Source organism: Orbicella faveolata, unplaced genomic scaffold, assembly GCF_042242905.1.
Source record: "Orbicella faveolata isolate gen_17 unplaced genomic scaffold, um_ofav_v1 contig_2, whole genome shotgun sequence".
Lineage (NCBI taxonomy): Eukaryota > Metazoa > Cnidaria > Anthozoa > Scleractinia > Merulinidae > Orbicella > Orbicella faveolata.
The window spans coordinates 26,042,041-26,065,073 of NW_028301547.1; the positions used below are offsets into that span (position 1 = coordinate 26,042,041).

The 23,033-nt window shown below is 37.4% G+C and overlaps 1 protein-coding gene across 1 annotated transcript in view; it reads left to right on the forward strand.

Annotated features, from left to right (window-relative positions):
- Nucleotides 1–23,033, forward strand: part of LOC149112609 (uncharacterized) — a 199,089-nt gene that overhangs the window by 86,682 nt on the left and 89,374 nt on the right. The window contains exons 12-15 of the mRNA XM_089290534.1: nucleotides 7,575–7,742; nucleotides 8,497–8,598; nucleotides 9,724–9,918; nucleotides 10,997–11,236. Of these exons, the coding sequence (XP_089146660.1) occupies nucleotides 7,575–7,742; nucleotides 8,497–8,598; nucleotides 9,724–9,918; nucleotides 10,997–11,236 (705 nt within the window). The remainder of the gene's footprint in view (nucleotides 1–7,574; nucleotides 7,743–8,496; nucleotides 8,599–9,723; nucleotides 9,919–10,996; nucleotides 11,237–23,033) is intronic.

Below are 23,033 nucleotides of genomic sequence, written 5' to 3' on the forward strand. Positions count from 1 at the left end.
TAACACGTAATGAATTCATAATGCAGAGGTATATAAAGAACACTCACGTTTTGTCAGGGATTTTGTGAGTAGACTTGTCGTTTACAAGTAAGTTTAACTTTAAGAGCCGGTTGATTAAACGTTGGCAGTTGAACTGTTGGAGTGAAAGTTGTCGTCCGCGCTCGTTACAGTATTCCATGAAGGAATTTTTTCAATATACTGTAGCCTTTAAAATCAAGGATAACTTTTGTTACTGTTGTTACTTCCGATATATTATCTCTATTTCCACGTTATTGAAATAGTTCATTTTACTACCAGTTTTCCTCCAAACTATTCGTAAATTGTGCTTAAAAATCACTCATCATACTTTCATAATGCTCACTTTTGCAAGAAGTCAAATAAGGGGTGTGATACTGCAAATGTTTCCAGCATATATTGTATCCGTCTTGGTCAAAGACGACAGCCAGGGCTTGAAGCATACGTATATACCTCTAGATGCAGAATCTGATGCACTAAAAATTAGGCCACTTCATGTCTTTTCAAATGATTTTCTGAATCAGAACATGCTAAAAGAAAGGTCGGCATTTGCGTACTTGTAGTCTTATGCTTAGTTTTATTCCATTCAGTTGGAGTGATGTTTTTAAATGTCAGTATCTGGGAGTTGAATTGCTACAAGTGAGAAGGTAGAAAAGTCGTTATAAATTTTAAGTGGGAAATTTATGGCAGAATACTATTTACTTTCTTAATTTAGCCTCTAATAACAATTATTTATTTAGCTCTTAGACCCTGTGGGACATCACACAACAACAATCTCTCAATTTAGCCCTATTTTGTGCAGCATGTTGTTCCTTGTCCTATAGGAGACAGAGTTTTAATTCGACGAGCTCGACACTGTTTACACATGTCAAGTGAACTTGTACATGTAGTGTCAATATGTTTTGCTTTTTAAATACATAACAACATCAATAACTGAGTCCCGCAGGGTTGTCAGTCGGTTTTTGAGTAGCAGGCTCATTCCAAAAAGTAGACGGCTAAGGTTCACGTGAAAAACTTGCCACAGAGTGGCTGGGTACGATGCGCACTTCGCATCGTTCGGAGAGAGTATGGGGGTTCGCCCCTTCCCATTGGGAAAATGTGCGAAGAACGATTTCCTGAGATTCATGTGGGGCTTTTTTCAGCAAACGTGTACATTTGTAGATGGTTTTCGCACTCTTAATTAGTCATTGTCAAATTCAGTGTTCATATAAATGACACACACACACAAAAAAAAGGTTGGGAAGGATTGACACACTCAAGCAAATCGCTCTAAAAAGCAAACAACTAATAAGTGGAAATATTTTATTCACGTTTTACCTCCCTTTCTATTGCTTTTTTTTTTATTTATCTCACTTTATTCTTTACTTCGTTTTAATTAATACAATGTAAATCACACTTAAATCACACCGTTACTCTGTACATTGCATAACTCTACGTTATTCGGTATTTGTATTTGTGTTTTATACACTTTATCTTTTGTATTTTGTGCAATAAAGCAAGAATTGAATTAAAAAGGAAGCAATGAAAAGGAACCAAAACGTTCTTTTTCTTCTTGGACTTGTTTCTTAAAATTTACTATTATCAAATTGTCCTTTTAAAAACTTACTAACCCAGTCGGGCGACGTTTTGTCCACAGGCTTTTGTACATTATGTTAGCATTTTTTCGAGCATTTTAGCGAGGCAAAAGCATTAAGCATTGTTCGAGCATTTCAGTGGCATTTTCCTGGAAAATTGATTTTTTTTTTCTACGTGCATAAAATAGAAATAAAAATTATTTTTACGAGATAATGAAGGCTTGATTTGAAATTGAAAAAAGTCAAATGCTAATACAGCCGAGTGGAGACTGAGGAGAGGTTAGCGGTGGTCAAATGAAATGAAAAGATCATTCAGAGAATTATCCTTGGGTATCTATTATATACGTTGAGTTATACTACGTATACGTTTTTTTAAGCACCCTGATATGTTAAGTGTAATAACACGTTAAAATTATTTAAATTTAAGAAACCCTATGTATGAGCATTGACCGAGCATTGTGCTGACTTTTTGGGGGAAGACCGAGCATGTTAGTGGGAAAAATGGAGCATTAAGGTGAAGCATTTTGGTGGGAAAATAACAGCACAATGTACAACAGCCTATTTGTCTAGCGGATAAATTTGGCAATCATACACACAGAATTCCACGGCATTGAAATTTTTGAAGTTCTGCATTTGAATGCATTTCTTGTCTTTATCTTCAATGAAATGTACTTTGAAAAAAGTGCACTTCAAGTTTCTTTCATATTTTAATCTTAAGTTCGGAACTTTCTTGGGCATTTTGAGCGAACGTATTTGTCACACTCGTTATCTGATGAGCATCTCGTCGGAACTTCGCTTCTAAATTAAATATTCTGTGTTAATCCCGATGTTTGCATATTGAATCAAGCTAAGCCGTTTTGTGTGTTTATAAATTTAAAAAATTACTACATCGCTTCAGAAAATACAACGGCGCGTATTTATTTCGATTAAAGTAAGGGAAAGCGTAGACTGAAGTTATTCTGCAGTTTTGTGGAGGATAGCAATCAGTTTCACACCGCCGACGGCCATGACGTCAATAATTGTTTAAATAAATCTACATGTACTTCTCTATTTAATTACTAGTTAACTGAAGAAAAAAATAACCCACTGCAGTCCTACTTATTGAAATGCCTTTGTACACAATGAAAACTCGCCTCTTAACTGACTATTTTAAGATACTTTATTCTGTGTTTTGTTCGCTTCAAAAATGATGCCCCGAGGTTCTACGGTAGAACATTTTATGGCTCTTTAAATCAGTTTTGATTTGTGTCACGCCCTTTGTTAGCAAGTATTCTTTTATTGCCTATAGGTTGATAATATATAGATTTAGCCAAGCCTAAAAGCGTAGCTCCTGATTCCAAAAATTAACCATAAAGGAAAAAAAGGATTTGTTTTCTAGGATCAGAAACTCAAAATATGATCAATTATGAGTTCAGCGCGTGGTTTTGCTACTCTTTCGAGTTAGATTTTAACAAACTATACCCTCTATAAGCGTAACTTAAAGATTGTAAAAATTACGTACACAGTACATCAGGGACATACCAAGGGACAATTGTACAAGGAATATATCAGAAGGAAAGTCCACAATGCGCCAGAGGTTAACTTGCACCAAAATTTTGCCTTTGCACGTGCTCCCTCTTTCTTTCCCAGAGTAATAACCTGACTTGAGCATGCGATTGAAAAACCAGTGCCTGGTCAACTGTCAACTTTAAAGAAAACGTGACCTGAACGAGTTCTAAATCTGAGCATGTGATATGGTCACATGACACTGGTCAGTGGATACCTTGTTTTGACAGCTGTCAATAAATCATAACACAGATGAGCAATATCAAAGAACTGTTACTGGATTACCTTATGGTATTGGGCTTGGCACACGGATAGTCACGTGACAACAAAAAGTTTTAGATCGATGGGCTACATATTTTTTGAAGGCATGGGGCTCCACTTGTGCACAGGAGCTCCATGAGATTCATTCCCTACTACTCAGGAACTGTTACTGGATTACCTTTAATAATTATTATTTTTTAATTAAATAATGCCAAAAATTAAATTATAAGGAAGGAAGGAATATCAGAAAGCTTTAAGTATTTTACATTCACTATATAACTTGGGTAACCTACTAAAATTATCATCTGTCCGGAAAGCGCCAGTAGAGTAAGAGTTATTTAAGTTGTTCTCAGACTTCTCTCAGCCGTACACTGAAGCCTCCATCTTTGGTAAGTACACGTTTGCAACTGTAAGAAAAATCGTCAAGGGAACATCATAAGGGCCAGCGGCGTCTAATAGAGTGTTCTGCTGTTATTGCCAGCTAATATAAATTCGTAATTTAATTGCCGTAAAAGTTTCTTCTTTTTGGAATACGGCGCGCGTGAGTAAGCGTGTTGGTAACGCCTAAAATTGGCTTGTTCTTTTGTTCAAATGACTGAGGTGGAATTTATAGAGAGGGGGAGCTTATTAGAAAAAACAAACAAAAAGAAAAAAATCGGAGGGCGTACGCGTTATAATCTAATGAGCTTGGGAGGGACTCGGATGGGGCCTAAAGGGGAGTTAATAAAACTTTCCAGTACATGTATCATATTAGTAAAACGCGTTGATAGTACAGCTCTTGGGAATCAGTTACAAACATTAAAAACATATCTCTTTTTGCAAATAGTTTTAACTCAGAAAATTTATTTTCAAAACCAACGGTTAAAGTGTTGCCACAAAATTACGATTAGGTCATTGCGGCCGAACACGATGAAATGGACTGGGTTCTAGTAAACCTCGATTCTCCGGCGTTGGGGGGAGGGGGGTTGGGCAGAGCAACAAAGTTTCAGAACCAAATCTATTTTAAAGAATTTCTCTAGTTTTAAACCAGTCATCGAACCAGTCATTATCTCATTCCAAAAGGAGCCATATTCCATGGCAAAGACCGTAAGTCTGATACCAGCGCTACTTTTTTTTGTCGTTCTTAGCTAAAATCCGCCATTAAAACGCGTGGGGGTACACGCAAATTTTGTGCAGCTCGCGTGGCTTCCATGCGAGTAACCATGGAAACTCTTCCAGCACCGAATGTCGAGAGTCGCATTGTAAACGATATTTTCTGTGCTAGATTGTTGTGGTTAGCAAAACATTTGACTAAACTGGCGTTGTATTATTTCTGGAATCAGTTTGTGAGATGAGATTCGCTGTCATTGATGACTCCTTTGCATTTAAATAACTCTCCGATCACGGCTGTAATACATTGAGAAAGGAATCGAAGCAACTCGACTTTCCTGAGGCGCGCTAAAATGTGTCGAGCTAACACCACAATAACAACAAAATATATGTCACACTTTCACTCATTTCGCGTTAACGCAGCCACGCCGAGGGTAAGCGGTGAGCGCAAGCTGAAAATCACCATGCTGCAAGTCTTGATTATGTTAAACATAAATATAAACAAGACGTATATTTTATTGTTATTGTAGTGCTGGCTCGGGATATTTTAGCATGCTTCGGAAAATCGCTGGAAAGCAATCGCGCGTTTTATGAATTCACGATGTACAGAAATGTACAATAGCATGGTAATTCGAAACAAAAGAAAATTATAATGAAAACAACAAACAACATGAGTGAAAATCAGCGCAATATTTTGCTGAGTTGACACGGAAAGTTAGCAGGCTTAAAATGTTTCAATCTATCTGAAACTCCGGTATTACGTTGAATATGGATTAATCTCATAGAGGGCCAAGTCTAAAAAAATTCATTGAGCGGTTTTTAATTCCCACCCAATTGAAGAATTTTAGGGGCAGTTTTTGATAAAAAGCAAAATAACAGCCTATACCAGTTGATATTCAAGCCAGTGTTCCTGAAAGTCAAACGGAGCGATTTCTCCGAGATTTTCACTCGAGGTAATTAGATGTTATAAGATTCATTTGAGACCAGAATACCATTTAGTCAGGTCTTGTCAAGTCTTAGTCAAGGTTTGACGCCTTGAAACTTCACTTCATCAGGGTTAAGCAATGCGCGAGGCAGTCGTTTTACAAATCCCTAATCCAACCTATTGTTGACTATGCATGTGTTATCTGGGACACGACATCGCAGTACAACCTAGATCGGATCCTTAGATTACAGAAATACGCGGCAAGAGTCATTCTTAATAGCAAGTGTCCCCAGGATGTCCCATCATCTGAGCTGTTCTACAAATTAAACTGGATGACTATAAATCAACAACGCATAGATTACTTTACGTACATATTGATGTACAAAACTATTAATAAATCTAGCCCTAATTATATATATAATAGGTTTGAGTATGTTAAAGACAAACACAAAATCAACACAAGATCAGCCGCAAATGGAAACCTGTTCATACCTAAGCTATCTTCTAAGACAGGATAAAGATCTTTCCAGTACAGAGGAGTACATGCTTAGAACGGTTTTATCTTAAGACGCTAGAGACTATACCCTAGAAAAGTTTAAAAAATATCTAACTGGAACTATTTGTAATTAACATATTCTTGTATATATTTATTATATTTTTTAATTTTTTATCCTTGTAATTTTAAATTTCTAAGCTTCAGTTTTTAATTTCGCATAATGATTGTAGTAATGTAGATAGAGGACCACCCTAATTAACTTAGTGTTAGCTTGGTGATATCCTCTGTAAATATTGTTATTATTATCATTATTATTATCATTATTATTATTATTGTTATTGTTATTGTTATTGTTATTGTTATTGTTATTGTTATTGTTATTGTTATTGTTATTGTTATTGTTATTGTTATTGTTATTATTATTATTATTACTAAAGGAAATCATGACCGTGACAGTGTTTGGATATCTGATCTTAATTAGCATAGATTTTAACGATTTTATTACTCCGTTTTCTCCTTTGTTGTAGATTCGATTGAAAAGATATATCAAACACTTAAGACAGTGTTTGACCACATTTCCAAACACCATAAACTTCGTCAAAAATACTCCGCTGCGCGTCGTATTTTCAACTCTCTTCTCGGTGTTTGGAAATGTGGTCAAACACAGTCTTTCGTGTTTGATATATTACATACAATACTGTTTCTGACCAAGATTCCCTTCAAAAGCTTACAACACGTGGACACAACTTTGTCTACTATGTCACAGCCTGGAACTTCCCAGTTATTTTGAAGCAGACATCCTAGGCCAGCATGTGATTATCGTCTGGGCTTCCACTGGTTACAAACACGATGTATTGTGACAGTACGTTTTTAACATCCTAAATTTCAAGATAATGTATTGGCGTGAACAGGAAACTACACAGTGCTCAGTTGACAAATACACACCATTGGCTGTCATAAAGAACTTCTTGCTGAGTGTATAAAAAGATATTTTGAAAAGAAAAAGAAAAGCTCCTTGTCAAGTATTATTACTTACTTATTATTAGTTTTTTTGAGTGTTTTAGACTTGTAGGATCTGTTAAACAATTGTTATCAAACAAATCAATACTGGACTATGTTATTGTAAGTGCATAAAAACTCATTTCAATGAGCTTTTGCGGGTCATAAATTAGCGTAATATATACAGTACCTTTTAGGAATTGAAGAACTGCAAATTTGACAGATTGGTGCATCACTTTTAAGACCTCAATTTCCGCTTTTTACATGGTTGAGTATTCTTTATATAGGGCCATTTCTTTCGCAGATTTTGTGCTCAAAAACAGAAACTGTTTCTGTCAGCGGCCACAGTAGACCCCATTATGATGTTTTTGCCAACTCCATGCAAGCAAGATTTCTTGAGGATTCTACTGTACAGAAGATATAAGAATGTGTTTAACAAAAAAATCTGACTCGTTCTCTGCATTCTGGAATGAACGGTCCATTGTGTTCCAGAATGGGAGGGGAAAGCCAACGCGAAATGGAGCACTGAAAGAAAGCTTTCAGCATAGCGTTAGCTTAGCTTACTTCTGCCCAGTACTGTATTGTCTTTTTGCCATCATTATATGATAACATGTACATCAATTACATCACAATGCTCAACTCAGTAGTGAGTCTCCCTTTATCTTTGAAGATCAATGTGGTAATGTCGCTGTACCTCTGGAACGACCAATCCATGTGCATTTCCCTGATGAAGAGAATTTATCTCAACGGGATGAAGAAAGTGATTTACAAACAGAAACAGTCGAGGAAAAACTGAAAACTGGAACTGATAAAGGTTCTTCAGTATCAGACGATGAAGGTACATGTAGATCATTTTGGCAAACCAGCAAAAAAAGTGTATACCACAAGCTCTAGTAATAGAGCTTCTCTCACTTGAATTTTTTTTGTCATTCATTTCTTGGAAAAGAGACATACTATAAAGTTCCGAAAGTCACAACCCTTTGAGTAGCGATCCTCTGAAAGTGGAAATTAAGTAATACATTTCATAACAAATAATGCAAGCAGCAAATTTCCAAAAAGTGATGACCCTGTGAAATTAAAGTAGCGGCCTCAAATACAATTTGACTTGTCATGACACACGATGGAAACAACTGATGAAACAACCAGGGCCAAAATGATATAGTTATATATATATATTATTTTAGATGACCTTTGACCCTTATTACAAAGGCATTGTATCGAAATACAAATGTTTACTGAATGCGAAGCTCTCTAAGCAATATATATTTGCACAGAGACATTGTCAGCAGTTACCTATCATACATGTAGTGATGATGTTTATATATTAAGTCATTCGTGTCTGTGTCCCGCACAAGGGAGGCTTTGAGGCACTCGACCAGGAGAAGTACGTAGCATTCTGAATATACCAGGGTAGATGGTTCCACCCTGGGGTGGTACGTGGGAAGAACGACAAGTTAACACTGGAAAAGGTGCCAGTTGCCCGTGACACCAACACGATTTTAATGTTAAAACCTGGTTACCAAACTTCCGTCACACCTTACTCAACTGATAATCGTAGTATCTCAGTAGTGAGTCTCTCATTATTTTTATAGATCAGTTGGCAACTGAAGCTGAATCTTTATCTCTGGAAAATACAACCCAGTTCACTGGAAAAAGGTTTTTGAAAGGAAGATATGACACCAGTTCTGATTTAGGTACCTGGATATGTGTTAATGGATTATATATGTAATATTGTGAGCTGTTTTAGTGTTTTTTTTTTCTAACTCGTCAGTCGGGCAAGTGTGTTGGGAAACATGCCTCATAACAGGGCCATAGCTAGCATGAGGCAAGACGAGGCAATTGGCTCGTCTTGATTTTGGCTTTTTTTTTTTTCGAAGAAACGTTTAATTGAGAAAATAATCCCTATAAAAATTGGATTGGTTACACTTGCCTTAGATTGACTTTCCTGAAGAAAAACGCCACGGAAAATGCTTAAAAGAGCATTTCTGAGCCTCTAGATTTCAAAATTTTCTGGGGGGCATGCCCCCAGACCCCCCTAGCGGCTCGCGCCTTCGGCACTCGAAACTTGCCTTGTCTTGTTCTGAAGTCTGGCAACGGCCCTGCATAAAACACCCTTGACCTATTTATGGACTTTATTCAGTATAAATGTATGTGTTAATAATATATGTGTTAATGAAAATCCTTGGAGATGATTTAAAGAAAAGATAAAACAAATATGTAATACTATGTTTTGTTCAGGCCAATACACGCTGTAAACAGGTTCTACATTGAACAGATGTAATGATTGCACAAGCTAACAAAAGGTGCCTGTACTGAGCCGATTGATTAAACCGTTGGCAGTTGAACTGTTGGAGTGAAAGTTCAGTGTCGTCGCGCTCGTTACAATATTCCACGAAGGAATTTGTTCAATATGCCGTAGCCTTTTAAATCTAGGATAACTTTTATTACTGTTGTTACTTTGGATATATCATTTTATCTCTATTTTTACGTGATTGAAATAGTTTATTTTAATACCGGTTTTCCTCCTAACTATTCTTAAATTACGCTTAAAATCACTTATCATGCTTTCATAACGCTCACTTTTGCAAGAAGTCAAATAAGGGTGTGATACTGCAAATGTTTCCAGCATATATTGTATCCGTCTTGGACAAAGACGACAGTCAGGGCTTGAAGCATACATATACTTGTATACCTCTAGATGCAGAATCTGATGCACTAAACATTAGGCCACTTCATGTCTTTTCGAAGGAAGAACTCTGCTGCTGAAGAAATGTTTTGGATGCGACAGTAATTGCCTTGTTTATGGTCTTTTATTTTAGATACTTCATCTGATGCATCATCATCATCTAGCACATGGTGGAGTCGTTCTACTAGAGAAGCTTCCCGATTTAGAAGTTGGAAATACCGGCAGCTTATGCCGATAATCAAAACGGGATTGAAGATGTTTGATGTCAACTCACCTAAAGAATTACAAGATTATTTGACTTACTTTACTCACGAGATGGACAGTGAAGGTACTCATTATTTTATATTCAGAAAACACTCAGAAACTCAGTCTCCTAGTGTTTTAAATTTGTTTTTCGATTATAGCTTGTGTTACTGACCGATAAACATATCTCTGCTTAGCATCTACCATTATTTCTTTCAATACATTCTCAGGTCACTGTGATTGATCAAACCATGCCATATCCTTATAACCAATATAATGCACGACGTATTTCTCAGTTGTAGAGCAGCCCAGCAACCCGATTGCAGAGGGAGCTTTGCCTTCTTTTGACGCTTATTTGCTTACTAGTAGCTCTTTCCATTGAATGACTAACATTGATCGTTGCCATATTATTTAGTTGTTCTGGTGTCAGCACAATTTTTTTCAGTTTAACATCAATCAAACATCAAATATTGCAAAACTTGTTTTCTGCCTGGTCTCACTGTCCCTGGAATTGCAGTACTTTCATTCATTTGTCAACTCAAGGAGGTCTTTCAGTCTGTGAGCGAGCTCTCTTAGGGGTTGAGTTGAGCCATAAAATCGTCTTTTTAAGTTCAGTTACCTGTTGACGTTGCCAGTCACTAAGCCTTTCCCCCTTACATTATATCGGTACTTGTTGTTTCTATGTATGCCATGCTCGCCGTCACGCTTGCACATTCACTTGTTTTGCGTTCTTCCCCACGGATTTTCGAGCAAAAGAGAGACTGTGCGTAGTCTTCGACAGTGGTAGTTCAGATTATTTTTTAAAATGACTTCCTAAGGTTATTTAATCCGTCCTTCTATGTTAAACAAATCTAGTGATGATTCTCTGATACCCCCGGGCAGCCCCCAAATCTAATGTTGTGCAGATGCTGTAGTCTGTGCAGTCTTTGAGACAGAACGGTGTGGAAGTTTTCAAAACTGTTTTTGCTCATTAAAGCCTCCGACCCTGATAGAACGCCCGTTTTCCTACGTTCTTTTCATGACCCATTCTTCCTCTCACTTGTTATCCACTTAACCTTTTTTAACTTTCATACTCCATTCATTTGTTCATACAAACAGTAAATGTGCAGGTACATGTAGTTTTTCGTTAACTCCGAAGGCATTCCTCCTTGCTTTCTTTACAGGGCTTCTAAGAACCAGTGGTAGTGTTTCAGACAAACCTCTTTCCACCTGGGAACATATATCAACGAAACGAAGGCTCAAAAGTGCAACTCCAGAGGAGCAACCAGACACCGAAGAGGAAAAAAACTCACAAGAAGGTGGCACAACTGGAGATCAACACACAGTCGCAAGTTCGGGTAGTGAGCTCCAAGGAGATGCAAAATGGGCAAGAAGCATTGCATTGCAGAAGACGTCAGAGCAAGGTGCAGTTGTCGTTTACTAATTTAACAGTATACTGGATTATATGTTTCTTTAAGGTGATTCCTCAGTTTAACAAATTGATGTCAGTTTTTTATGCGTCTGTCCTCTTATTGATTATAAATTGCGCCTGCGGCTCGTGGTTCTACAGCCACTTTGACAATGTTATGACGCAATTTATCATCAATAAGAGGACAGACGCATAAAAAAACTGACGTCAATTTGTTTTTTACATTAACAAGGCTCCAAAATGGTCAAATGCCGGGAATAAATGAGGGAAAAGACGCCGTAAACTTGCCGTAAACAAAGATTAGAGAATTTTATTCAAAATGACGCGAACATTGTCTATAGCTTTTCTCGCTTTTTGATTGGCTTCTGAAAAAGTCACTAAAATCCCATTGGTTAAAAAGTTGACAGTTTGACAGCTGAAAGTTGAACTGTTGAAAGCTTGCATAAATTAAAATTTTATCCGTCTGTACTCTTAGTGATGGTAAAAATGAGCCAATCAGCGCGCGAGAAATTAGACAGTTATTGTAAAATTAACAAATCGAAATGTGGTTTAGCGTGGTCTGTACTCTTATCGACAACTCTCGAGGCGCAGCCGAGTAAGTCCACAACAAATTTTGACCCCTGTGATGACGCATATCGTTGTCGATAAGGGTACATACCACGCTAAACTACATTTCGATTTGTTTTTTACCACAATATCAGCGTCAAAGAAAATGTTTTTTCAGAGCACGAGCTGAAAAAGGCATTGCGTGACACATTAATGCGAGCAGTGTTGTCTGGACTCTTATCGACAACGACAAACTAGCTAATCAGATTGCGAGATTGGTAGCAACATGGATAGTAGAAGACTGGATTGGAAACTAGCTCGCGTCACCGGTTCCAACATGGTGAACGTCACTGTCGCAAGCGACGTTTTTGCAGCAACTTTGTTTACACTGCACAGTAAAGTGACCAAACAATGGATATTGAAGATTTTTTTGAGGAATGGGACGAAGATGATTTGGCAGAACTTTTAGAGATCTTTAGAAGACGACAATTCTTCTTTACTGAAGTTAACCTGCCCATTTTCGTCATCGCTTCCATCGGAAGACAGCAATTGAAGCTTACTTTTAAAACTCTTCGTAAACCTGCTGTACTTTCGGGGGAGGAAGTGGTCCTACCTAAAAAGTAACATGGAGGAAAGAAATTGGAAGTAAGAAAATACAGCTGGGCGCAAAGTTCTGTTTAGTTACACGCAAAGGACAGCACGAGAAAAGCTCTGATCTCCTCCAGCGCCATTAACCCTTTGAATACCAAATTTTCGCCAAAAATACCGTTTTTAACCGTTTAGTCAGGGTTTTTGGCTGCCATGACGCTAAATAAGCCTAAGTTTTGCTAAGAAACCTTTTTTTTTTACCAAAAGGAGAGATTTTTCGAAGATTACGTAGAAAATTGAGCAATATTTCAATTCTGGGCATGCGCATAAGCCAAACGTTTTTTTCGCCATTAACCGTTCTAAATTTTGTTTGTTGCTCCTTTCCTTTCTTTTTTTCTCGGCCCTTTTACTCTGGCTACCTTTTGCATTGCATGTTCTTTCTGGCTGGCGTGAAAAGTTGGATGTTAATTATGGGCGAAGCTTAGAAATGGACCTTGATCAATCATAGGCATAGTGGACCATTTTACCACCGTTTTTGCACCAAAACTGAGAACGTTGTTTTTCGGTTTGCGACGTCGGAATATCGTCGATATCTAAACCTGACCATTGTAGGTAAAGGCCTAGCCTAGTACTACTATCTGCTTATCAAGAATACCTGATGACATTTAAATTGATGACGTCGCAAGTGGCACAAAGAGCACGACCATTAATTACGTATATATGCGTAATTGGTATTCAAAGGGTTAACATCGATGAGTAATTCTCCAGCGCCATTAACATTATTAATATCGATAAGTAATCGATAATTTTCTTTTGCAAAAATTCGCTACAAGTTACCAGCTTTTTAATTTAATGTTTTAATACCAGAAAGAAATCTGTCATACTTAAAAAACAACTTCAGTATTATAGATAAAGATCATTGCGGACTCAGGTGAAAAGTTTCTATGCAGACCCCTGAGGAAACAACATTTCAGAGCTAAGCTACACAGTGAATAAATTCACATTTTTGTTATGGATTTAATCGATGCGAAGACAGTTTCAATCAATTTCTTCCTGTAGGTAAAAAGGCAAGGTGCAATGTCATATATAATTTTTATTTGGTGTGTAACATTTTACAGTAAGAATGCACTTGCGAATGCAAAAAAGCAAATGAACAGCACAACTGTTGCTTCTCATATTTCCTGAGGGAACACTTGCATCCCACTTTAAGCCAAAAAATTTAAGATTTGAGTTTTTTATTGTGTAATCCTCCTTTAATACATTTGTATTATTATTAAACACCATATGTCACTTTCTTTGAGTGTTTTTAAAAATTCATAAAAATAAAGATGGCAGAGTGTCCAGTTTATCTGGCTGGCTGTTTTAAGCAGGCTCTCAGAAAACACATCAGGGACACCTGATATTTCGATACAAAGACATATGTATACTAAAGAAAAAACTGTTGTCCTATGAAATAGTTTTGAATGTACTTACCAAACACCTAAACAGGTGGAGAACACATAAGGTTTCCATGAAGACACATTTTATTGAACATCCTAAGTTCAAGTTACGGCACATACAAGCAGTTACATGTAGTTATCAATAAAATAACTTACCACTATTGTAGCTACAATATACAACAATGTAAGAGTGACAATGCCTTTAGTGAACAATAGACTAATCAGTTAATGATCATGAAGGTCTTTAGTGTAACATTGCTGACTCTGGTAATTAATGTGCATAACATGAAGAAAAGTTCAGAGTGCTTGATTAAATTCCAACTGTTTTTAAAAGCATTACTTTCTGACAAAACTGAGAAAACTTGAGTGCAATTGTAAAGCGAAGACTGGTGTAGCACAGCAGAAGGAAGGTGACAAAGTAGAAACTGGTATTCAATGGGTAGGCGACATGAAGGTAAAACTGGTGAGCTTTGGGTTCGACTGTTGCCCGTAGGTTGACTGTTAACGTACTTCCAATGAGAGTATTTTCTTCTCCTTCCTACTTTCCCTGTTTCAGCTGAAAATGTAAATAGTGTACAATTTTAACTTTTATAAACACGGAGAGGACTATCAAGCTAATCCTTGACTTAACGATCTGTAACAAGAGTGACATAAAATCAAAAGAAAACAGAGGAGTGGACACCTTAGAGCCAAGGAGAATAGCAACAAAGCAAAAAATTTGCACCAAGATTTTGGACATTTGTTTTTGAACATGCACTCTAATGCAAATGCTACTGTTTGCAGTGTTTTGTTGTTGTATTCTTCAATTTACCATTACCAAAACCCATTTTTAATTACTTTTTAATTATGAGTGCGATGCCCAACGAGTTTGCCAAGCAGAAAGGTCTCTGATGAGTCCCTTGGCCGGTACGAAACGAGCTGCATAAGACTGGCCACGAACAATGTATTATCACAAGTGACTGTCATCTTTATTGTCAATTTTCACTCGTGAATTTGTGCGGTCGGGAATCCTTATGCGATATAAGGCGAGATTGCTGTCATCATTTTGTTAGCGAACGGGACTTTGAGCGCGATGCCCAACGAGTTTGCCAAGCAGAAAGGTCTCTGATGAGTCCCTTGGCCGGGACGAAACGAGCTGCATAAGACTGGCCACGAACAATGTATTATCACAAGTAACTGTCAACTTTACTATCAATTATAGTGTCCCCAATTTGTTAGTCTGTATTAGGTTACTTTATTAACTAGTTTTTATTATCGTTAAGGATAACTATTATTATGATCATTACTATAATTATTGTAAATAAAAGCTTCACAGGTTCTTTAGAGGTAAACCCTTATCAAGTGCAACCTTCTCCAAAGTAATGTTGGACCCACCATGCACGCAACTGACTTGCTTGACGGTCTTAATTTCTTCATTTTCAATCGAAATTTAAGGTTGTAAATTTACTTCTTACATTCTTGTAACTATGCCTAAGCCACAATTTCATCTTTATACAATCATTCTATCTTAGATTTGAACAGAAATAACCAAGGACCTTTTCAATATATGAGTCCCAAAATAGTCGTCAAATATAGGGAATATGGCTCTGGCGAGCTCACTTTTTGAGACTAGATTTCTCAGAAACAACTAAAAATAATACCAATGAGCAGTAACAAGCGCTTACGTTGAAAGTTCATCTGTGGCTTTGCAGGGTCATCATCGCCGTGAAACAGCAAACAAAGAGAAAAAATATACTTCAGAACTTGAACTGTCACCAGAACCGTAGGAAAAGAACGGGATGAAGGACAACAAACCCTATATTTTGGCTGTCTTGCGCCACATATTCGACATCTTTTCGTCACAAATTTCCACTATGATGGAAACATCCGACGCCATCTTGAAGCACTAAATAACCAATCAGAGATGAGAAATCTACCCACGTGATATATGTTTCCAATCCAGTCTTCTACTATCCATGGTAGCAATTGGGGTAAAAATTGGATTCGCGTCCCTACTGCGCTCGATTTTCGCGACATTAGCGCGTGCACATGAGCGCGCGCGCATACTCAAGCTAAGCTTAACAGCGAACTGAATGCTTGTTTTCTCTTAAACGAGCACGGTGACTGCATGAATTTAAATTAAACAAGGTTATATACAATAGATCTCGATTTCAAGAAGAGTTTAAAATTCTGCTTAAAAATAGTTTGATTTTAATGCTGTAAAGAAAATTAATGCTGTAAAGAATTCTTAAGTTTGCAATATAATAATAACTCCAGTTTAACTAACATGGTTTAAAATGTCAGTTCAGAGTCTATTTTGTTTAACTTCTCTAATAAATTAATCCAATAAGTGCTTTTTTTTAGAATTTCTAGTACTCCTTTCTACTAACTGAGGTTAAGTAAGTAATGACAACCTCGTCGGTTGGGACCATCCATGTGTTGCTAAAACGAGCATGGTGACCCCTATTTTTTTATTACATTTTTGTAATATGCGTAACATGATTACCAACTGGATGAAGTTTGAGAAATTTTTTAATGCCGGTCAACGGACAATGTCCAGTCAAAAATTGGTTTTGTCCGGTCAAATCGTTGGTTTTGTGGTCGCGTCGCATGATACCCTCCATATTACAATTTTTTTTTTTTTAACGAGAGTGCCTTTCAGGAATTTTCCTCGTTTGTATGTTATGATAGGAGGATTCTTGTAAATGGTATTTAGCAGTAAATTCCAGTTTTCCATCACTATTTGTTTGAGATTTTGCACTGCAGGGTGGTATGTGGTGACAAAAGGCAATATCCTCTCAAATCTTTTCTTCTTGTTTGCATGCCGATTTTCTTGAGGCAGAATCGACCCCTGACAGAGATGTTTTTATTATTATTGTTTTCGGATAGCCTCGTGCTTGGAGGCGTAGTTTGAATTTTGAACATTTGCAGCTTTAGCTGGTTTCGAAAGGGTTTTTTTTTGTATTCCAGTTATAAGCCCCCTCGGATATAAGACCCTCCGGGCGAAAAAGTCAAAGAAAGCAGAACTGGCCTTCGCTTCCTGTGTAGGTCACACCGCAGACAACTGCAATAACAGCTATTTGCCGGTACCTATTTTATAATCCTGTTTGGAGAGAGGCAATGTGAGCATAGAGAATCTTGCCTAAGATCAGCCCACAATGACCCTGGCCAGTGCTTAAACCCGAACCACTCAATCCAGAGTTTAGGGCGCTAACCATAATTTTAGACGTGCCCTGCAATAAGAAAGTCACGGTTATTTTTTATTTCTGACAGTACAGAGCATTTTGTGATAAAAATTAATGCTATAAGGGAACGACGTTTCGACCGTTCAACGGAATAGAAGAAGAATAAATAGAAGAACAAAAGAAGAATAAATAGAAGAATAAAACTACATGCGCATTAGGCTTTTTTAACTTTTATACATATTTTACCGCTTTTAACCATATATTTATGCATGTAATTGTATTCTTCTACCGAACTGGAAAATGACCTTTGAGTGGTCGTAACGTCGTTCGGCTATAGTGTTAAAGGGAGAGTTTCACGGCTCGGCGCATGTCTCTAAATCAAAATACTTTTGTTCGCTTCTTATGAGTGTTATCGCTTTAAAAACCCCACTCAGATGTAGATCAGTAATCACATGCTATAATTAAACGTGGTAGAATGACAGATGACCAAAATTCTCAGAAGATTTCAGTAGATTTTACCGACGCTGTCGACAGCTGAATTTAGTGCTGACCCGTACGATTTGTTGTGCGGTCGATGATTTTACGGCTATTTGCATGCGAAATTAGGTAATTTGCTTACGATTGGCTCATAAACAATGGGAAACTGGGCCTGTGCCAAAAAGCGTTCACAGGCGAATAAATAATACAGACATGCGCCGAACCGTGAAACCCTCTCTTTAATTTTCATCACAAAATTTTTAAGAGCATGTCCGTGTAAGAAGCGACAATTCAAATTTTAGTGGAAAATGGATTGCCTTCATTTATTCGCAAGACAAGCAACATATGCAGTGAAGGACAATGGCTTATATTTTGGCAGATTCGCTATCTATATTTCTTGTTTTATTTTTGATCCTTGGTGGGAGGGCGAGGGAGGGGCGAGCCATCCTTGCTAAAAATTCGCACATTTAATCAAACAACCTAATTCTTTCAGAGTTTATGCATAATTCTTTCTTTGCACGTAATCAAAACGGCTTGCTTATCTCAAAAACAAGCAAAGTCATGATTTTTTCCCTTATCCTCTAAGAAACGTCTTTGGCCTTTTCGCTGACATAGCCTCCAAACAAACTGATTGTTTATAAAAGTGAATGATGACTGTTATCAGTCATATATAGTGACGCAAAGCTAAAAATATCAAGTATCAAATATCAAATATCAAGTTCTGGGCACTCGTAATTTTGAAGTCCACAAAAATTCGAGTTAGTAGCCAAAAATTCAACATTTTGTGAGAAATGACGAATCTCGCATTTTGACTCACATGCATTTTGAATTTCTCAGCGAATTTTGTGACATTATCTGACTAGAGTTATTGATTTTTGCCTTTTTGAGAATACGATAAGAGTCATTTTACACCCGAATATCGGGGAATTGTTCAAGCCTTGCCTTGCTTTTGATTAAGAGTAGCACTGATCATCGGACAGGCTTTGCTGTCACACAACACACATATTTTGTTTAAGCAAGCATTTATTGAAAATATCGTATTCCCTTCGAAGTGCAACTGCTTTTGAGGTTATTTTGATATTTATTTACATTTTATCTTTTCATTTTCTTGGTTTGTTATAATTTGCCTATAATTTGGAGAGAAAACTAGGAAAAATTAAACAATAATTGGCATTTTGAGACAGTATGTAAGACCTATAATGACTTTTTTAACTTGCTTTGCAAATTGTTTTTGGATGAAATGAAATCGCAATTCATTCCTTTAATAATATTTTACAGACCTTTTGATGTCAAAGCTTATTATCTTTTTCACTTCATTCTACAGTCCAAGAGTCTCCCTCTGTGAAGCACTTAACAGAAGCTATGGATGACAAAATGTTGAGGGAATTTGTTACTATTCATGTCACGGAACGTGCATGGCAAGTGGTGAAGTTGTTTTGGAATGAGCTGATTCGCAGAGACAGATGGAATAATGACGAAGATGCAGTGAGTGATGATCTGCAGTCACGAACATTGAGCTGGTGGCCAACTAATGAGGACCAAGATTTAGAAGTACTATGTAAAGTACTAACTGAGAGTGATTGTAAACTAGACGGCTTAAACTTCGTCTTGAGTAATCTAACATATGAAGGAGTAAAGCATATAGCTGAAGCCCTGTGCAACAGCAACTGTGCACTAAACAGCTTACACCTCAGCGACTGTTACGTAACAGATTTCGGAGTAAAGCATATAGCTGAAGCCCTGTCCAACAGCAACTGTGCACTAAACAGCTTAACCCTCAGCCACTGTGAGGTAACAGATTTCGGAGTAAAGCATATAGCTGAAGCCCTGTCCAACAGCAACTGTGCACTAAACAGCTTAGACCTCAGCGACTGTAAGGTAACAGATGAAGGAGCAAAGCATATAGCTGAAGCCCTGTCCAACAGCAACTGTGCACTAAACAGCTTAAACCTCGGGTGGTGTAATGTAACAGAAGAAGGAACAAAGCATATAGCTGAAGCCCTGTCCAACAGCAACTGTGCACTAAACAGCTTAGACCTCAGTGGCAATGGCGTAACAGATGAAGGAGTAAAGCATATAGCTGAAGCCCTGTCCAACAGCAACTGTGCACTAAACAGCTTAGACCTCAGCGACTGTAAGGTAACAGATAAAGGAGTAAAGCGTATCGCTGAAGCCCTGTCCAACAGCAACTGTGCACTAAACAGCTTAGACCTCAGTATCAATCACGAAATAACAGATGAAGGAAAAAGACATTTAGCTGAGGCACTTGAGCACAGTAAGTATAAACTGAAAAGCTTTTACAGATTACAGATTGAAGTAACAGCTGAAGTTAAGGGGCAGGTGTCTGAAGAACGCTGGAGTTAAGATAAACGTATTCAAAGTGTACAGTCTGTACACACAAGTAACACGGTGAGAGTACTGTAGGCGCCAGTGTCAAAGGGGTGTGGGGCCCGTTTCTCGAAAGCCTCGGAAACTTTTCGGGCCCGTAAACCCATAATAAAATCTCGAACCTTATGATTACAGAGCTGTTTTATTCACATATTCTTAATATGAAGAGAAGTTCCCTTCATACAAGAAGTTTCAGGTGTATACAATTCTCCGTTTTCAGATATAGATGGACCAAAAATGGCTTTACGGAGCTTTCGAGAACTTGAACGGGCCCGGGGGTACTTGTCCCCAAACATGCTATTGCCAACAAATTGTAGTCTCGAGACAGAAGCTTATTATAAACTTGTAGATTTTTTAAGTCGTTGAAAGGGAAATGTTTTGTTAAAAGTAGACAGTAAATAATGGAGATTAGTCAATAGTTTATTTGATTGGCACGATCGATGCACAGCGCGCTTTTTACGAGCTATATTGTATGTATATGCTTAGTGTACAATTTGGTGAAAACTTTGTTTCTCCGGCAGGAGGAAATTCAGTAGTACTTTAACTGTAGCATCAAGTTGACTAAAACAAATAAGTTGTTTCTCCCAGCGAAATCCTACTTCAAGTTAGGTCGGCTCAAAATTCACCCTGAAAGTGCAATGAAACAAGAATTCCTGTTAAAGATTAGGCTCATATTACAGAGCAGTAGGTTAAAATGCGCTCTGTTATCCAATACAGTTTTGGATCAATAGTCATAATTATTTTTCTCTCTTGTAATTTAACTTTTTGACTTGATAATAATGTTGTGAAAGCGTCGAAACGTAGTCTAGCTTTTTAGCTTTTTTACCTTTTTATAATGTTTCTAAAAAATATTTCATCGCAGTCTTTTATAGCTAAATTTTGAATAATTAACATTACTTATTAGCATAAGAGACAGGAACAAAATAAAATTTTGTTGACTTAATTGTAATGAAGAGTTGAATTGTTTGTGGAAGGCGTTCTCAAAGAATCAGCTGAATTACAAATAGCATGTTGTTAACTCTCCATAGCAGGGTCTGTTTGAAGTTCTGTCTTCTTCATATGGTAGCACTGGAGTAGGATAAAAAATACATGAAATGTCCTTAATTCTTTCATTTATAAACAGATTTACAATTATATAATCTTATTTTTTTTAAATCAAGTTGTACTTAAATTCTAGTTGAGTTTCGAATTGGCATATATCAGATCTAGTTTTCTACTAGAAATGTAACTTTCAGAGTATTTTAGGTATATTTTAATATTTTGTAATTATTTAGGACAGACGAATAACTTACAAATAAACATTGTGTAGGAACATTGTCGTCCGTAGTCAGTTTCTGGGCTTTTGTCGTGACTGTAACAGGACTGTTGCTGAATTCATTCCATGTAGTAACTACAAACTGCTAGCGAAAATTAGTTCTAGTGTCAAGCTTGAAAAGGAACGGTTGAAAATTTCTTCAAACGGTGTACTCTCGCGTAATAGTTACTGTTCAGCCCTAGAAATGTCTGTACCAGGTGGGGCTGGCAGCTACCTTCGATCTGGCCGCTTCTCTGGTTTCTATGATCCCCCCAGTAAAGAAATCTGTCAATCATTTGAGAACGGTAACGAGCATGCGCTTAACGCGAAAATAACGCGAAGGACAAGCTTTGTGCTATTTTCCTGGCGAGCGTGGTTGCATTCTTGGTTGCCTGGAGAGATTTTACCCCGTCTCAGGAAGAAAACGGAGCTGAAGTTTTTATTTTGCTGTGGAAATTTCAAGGTTCATTACCTTCCATCTTCACTCGGACCAATTATTCTTCTCCAATTTCTATGGAAAATAGCGATGTCGAACTGTTTCATGTCTGCCATTATATATCGCGAAGCCTCCGAACGTAAGTCTTTAAAATATTACTCAACTGTTCGGAGTTGTACATTTAAACTTGAGCTTACATTAAACAAGCTTTTCTTTCTAAAGTTTTTTCTGTCTTAATTTACAGTCTCATGAAAGATTGCATTTACTTTATGATTTTCCTGTAATATGTTAAGTCTGAAGACTTTCTTTCGAGAAATGAAACTTGAAGAGGCATGCAGCCGCTCTCGTAAGGAGCGTTGTGATTGGTTGATAGGTGTTATGTGGATTTACTTTAAGTTGATTGCTTTTCCTTTGTTTTACAACCAAACCTATTACTTACCAATTAGACTACTCGGCCAATCTCAAACTGTAGTAAGACCAAATCCAAAACCAAAGTGATTGTCTAATTTACTTTCGAAAATCTATTATTAAATTATTAAAATTATTAATTACATTAGAACCTAGAGACAGACAGAGAAAGAAGATAGAAAGAGAGAGACAAAGGAAAGGGAGAGAAAATGAGAGAGAGAAATACAGAGCAACGGAGAAAGAAAGATATTGAGGGAAAGAGTGGCAGAAGGAAAGGGAAAGAGAACATAAAAACAGACAGAAAGAAAGAGTGCGAGAAATAGAAAAAGAGATGAGATAAAAGAAGAAGAACAGACACTGAAAGAGTCTAGAAAGAGTACATAGAATATCTAGAGTTGCTAGAGTATCGAGGGTATATAGAGTATCTAGAGTATCAAGGGTATCGAGAGTATAGAGGGTATCGAAAGTATCAAGGGTATCGAGAGTAACAAGGGTATCGAGAGTATCAAGGGTATCGAGGGTATCGAGAGCATCGAGGGTATCGAGAGTATCGAGGGTATCGAGAGGATCAAGGGTATCGAGGGTATCAAGGGTATCGAGAGTATCGAGGGTATCGAGAGTATCGAGGGTATCGAGAGTATCAAGGGTATTGAGGGTATCGAGTGTATCAAGGGTATCAAGGGTATCGAGAGTATCAAGGGTATCGAGAGTATTAAGGGTATCAAGGGTATCAAGGGTATCGAGAGTATCGAGGGTATAAAGGGTATCGAGAGTATCAAGGGTATTGAGAGTTTCAAGGGTATCGAGAGTATTAAGGGTATCGAGGGTATCGAGGGTATTAAGGGTATCGAGAGTATCAAGGGTAGCGAGGGTATCTAGAGTAATTTGAGTATAGTGGGTATCCAGGGTATTGAAGGTATCTAGAGTAACTAGAGTATCGTGGGTATCAAGGGTATCGTTGGTATCTAGTAGAGTATCAAGGGTATCGAGAGTATGAAAGGTATCTAGAATATTAAGGGTATCGATGGTATCTAGGGTGTAGGGTATCAAGG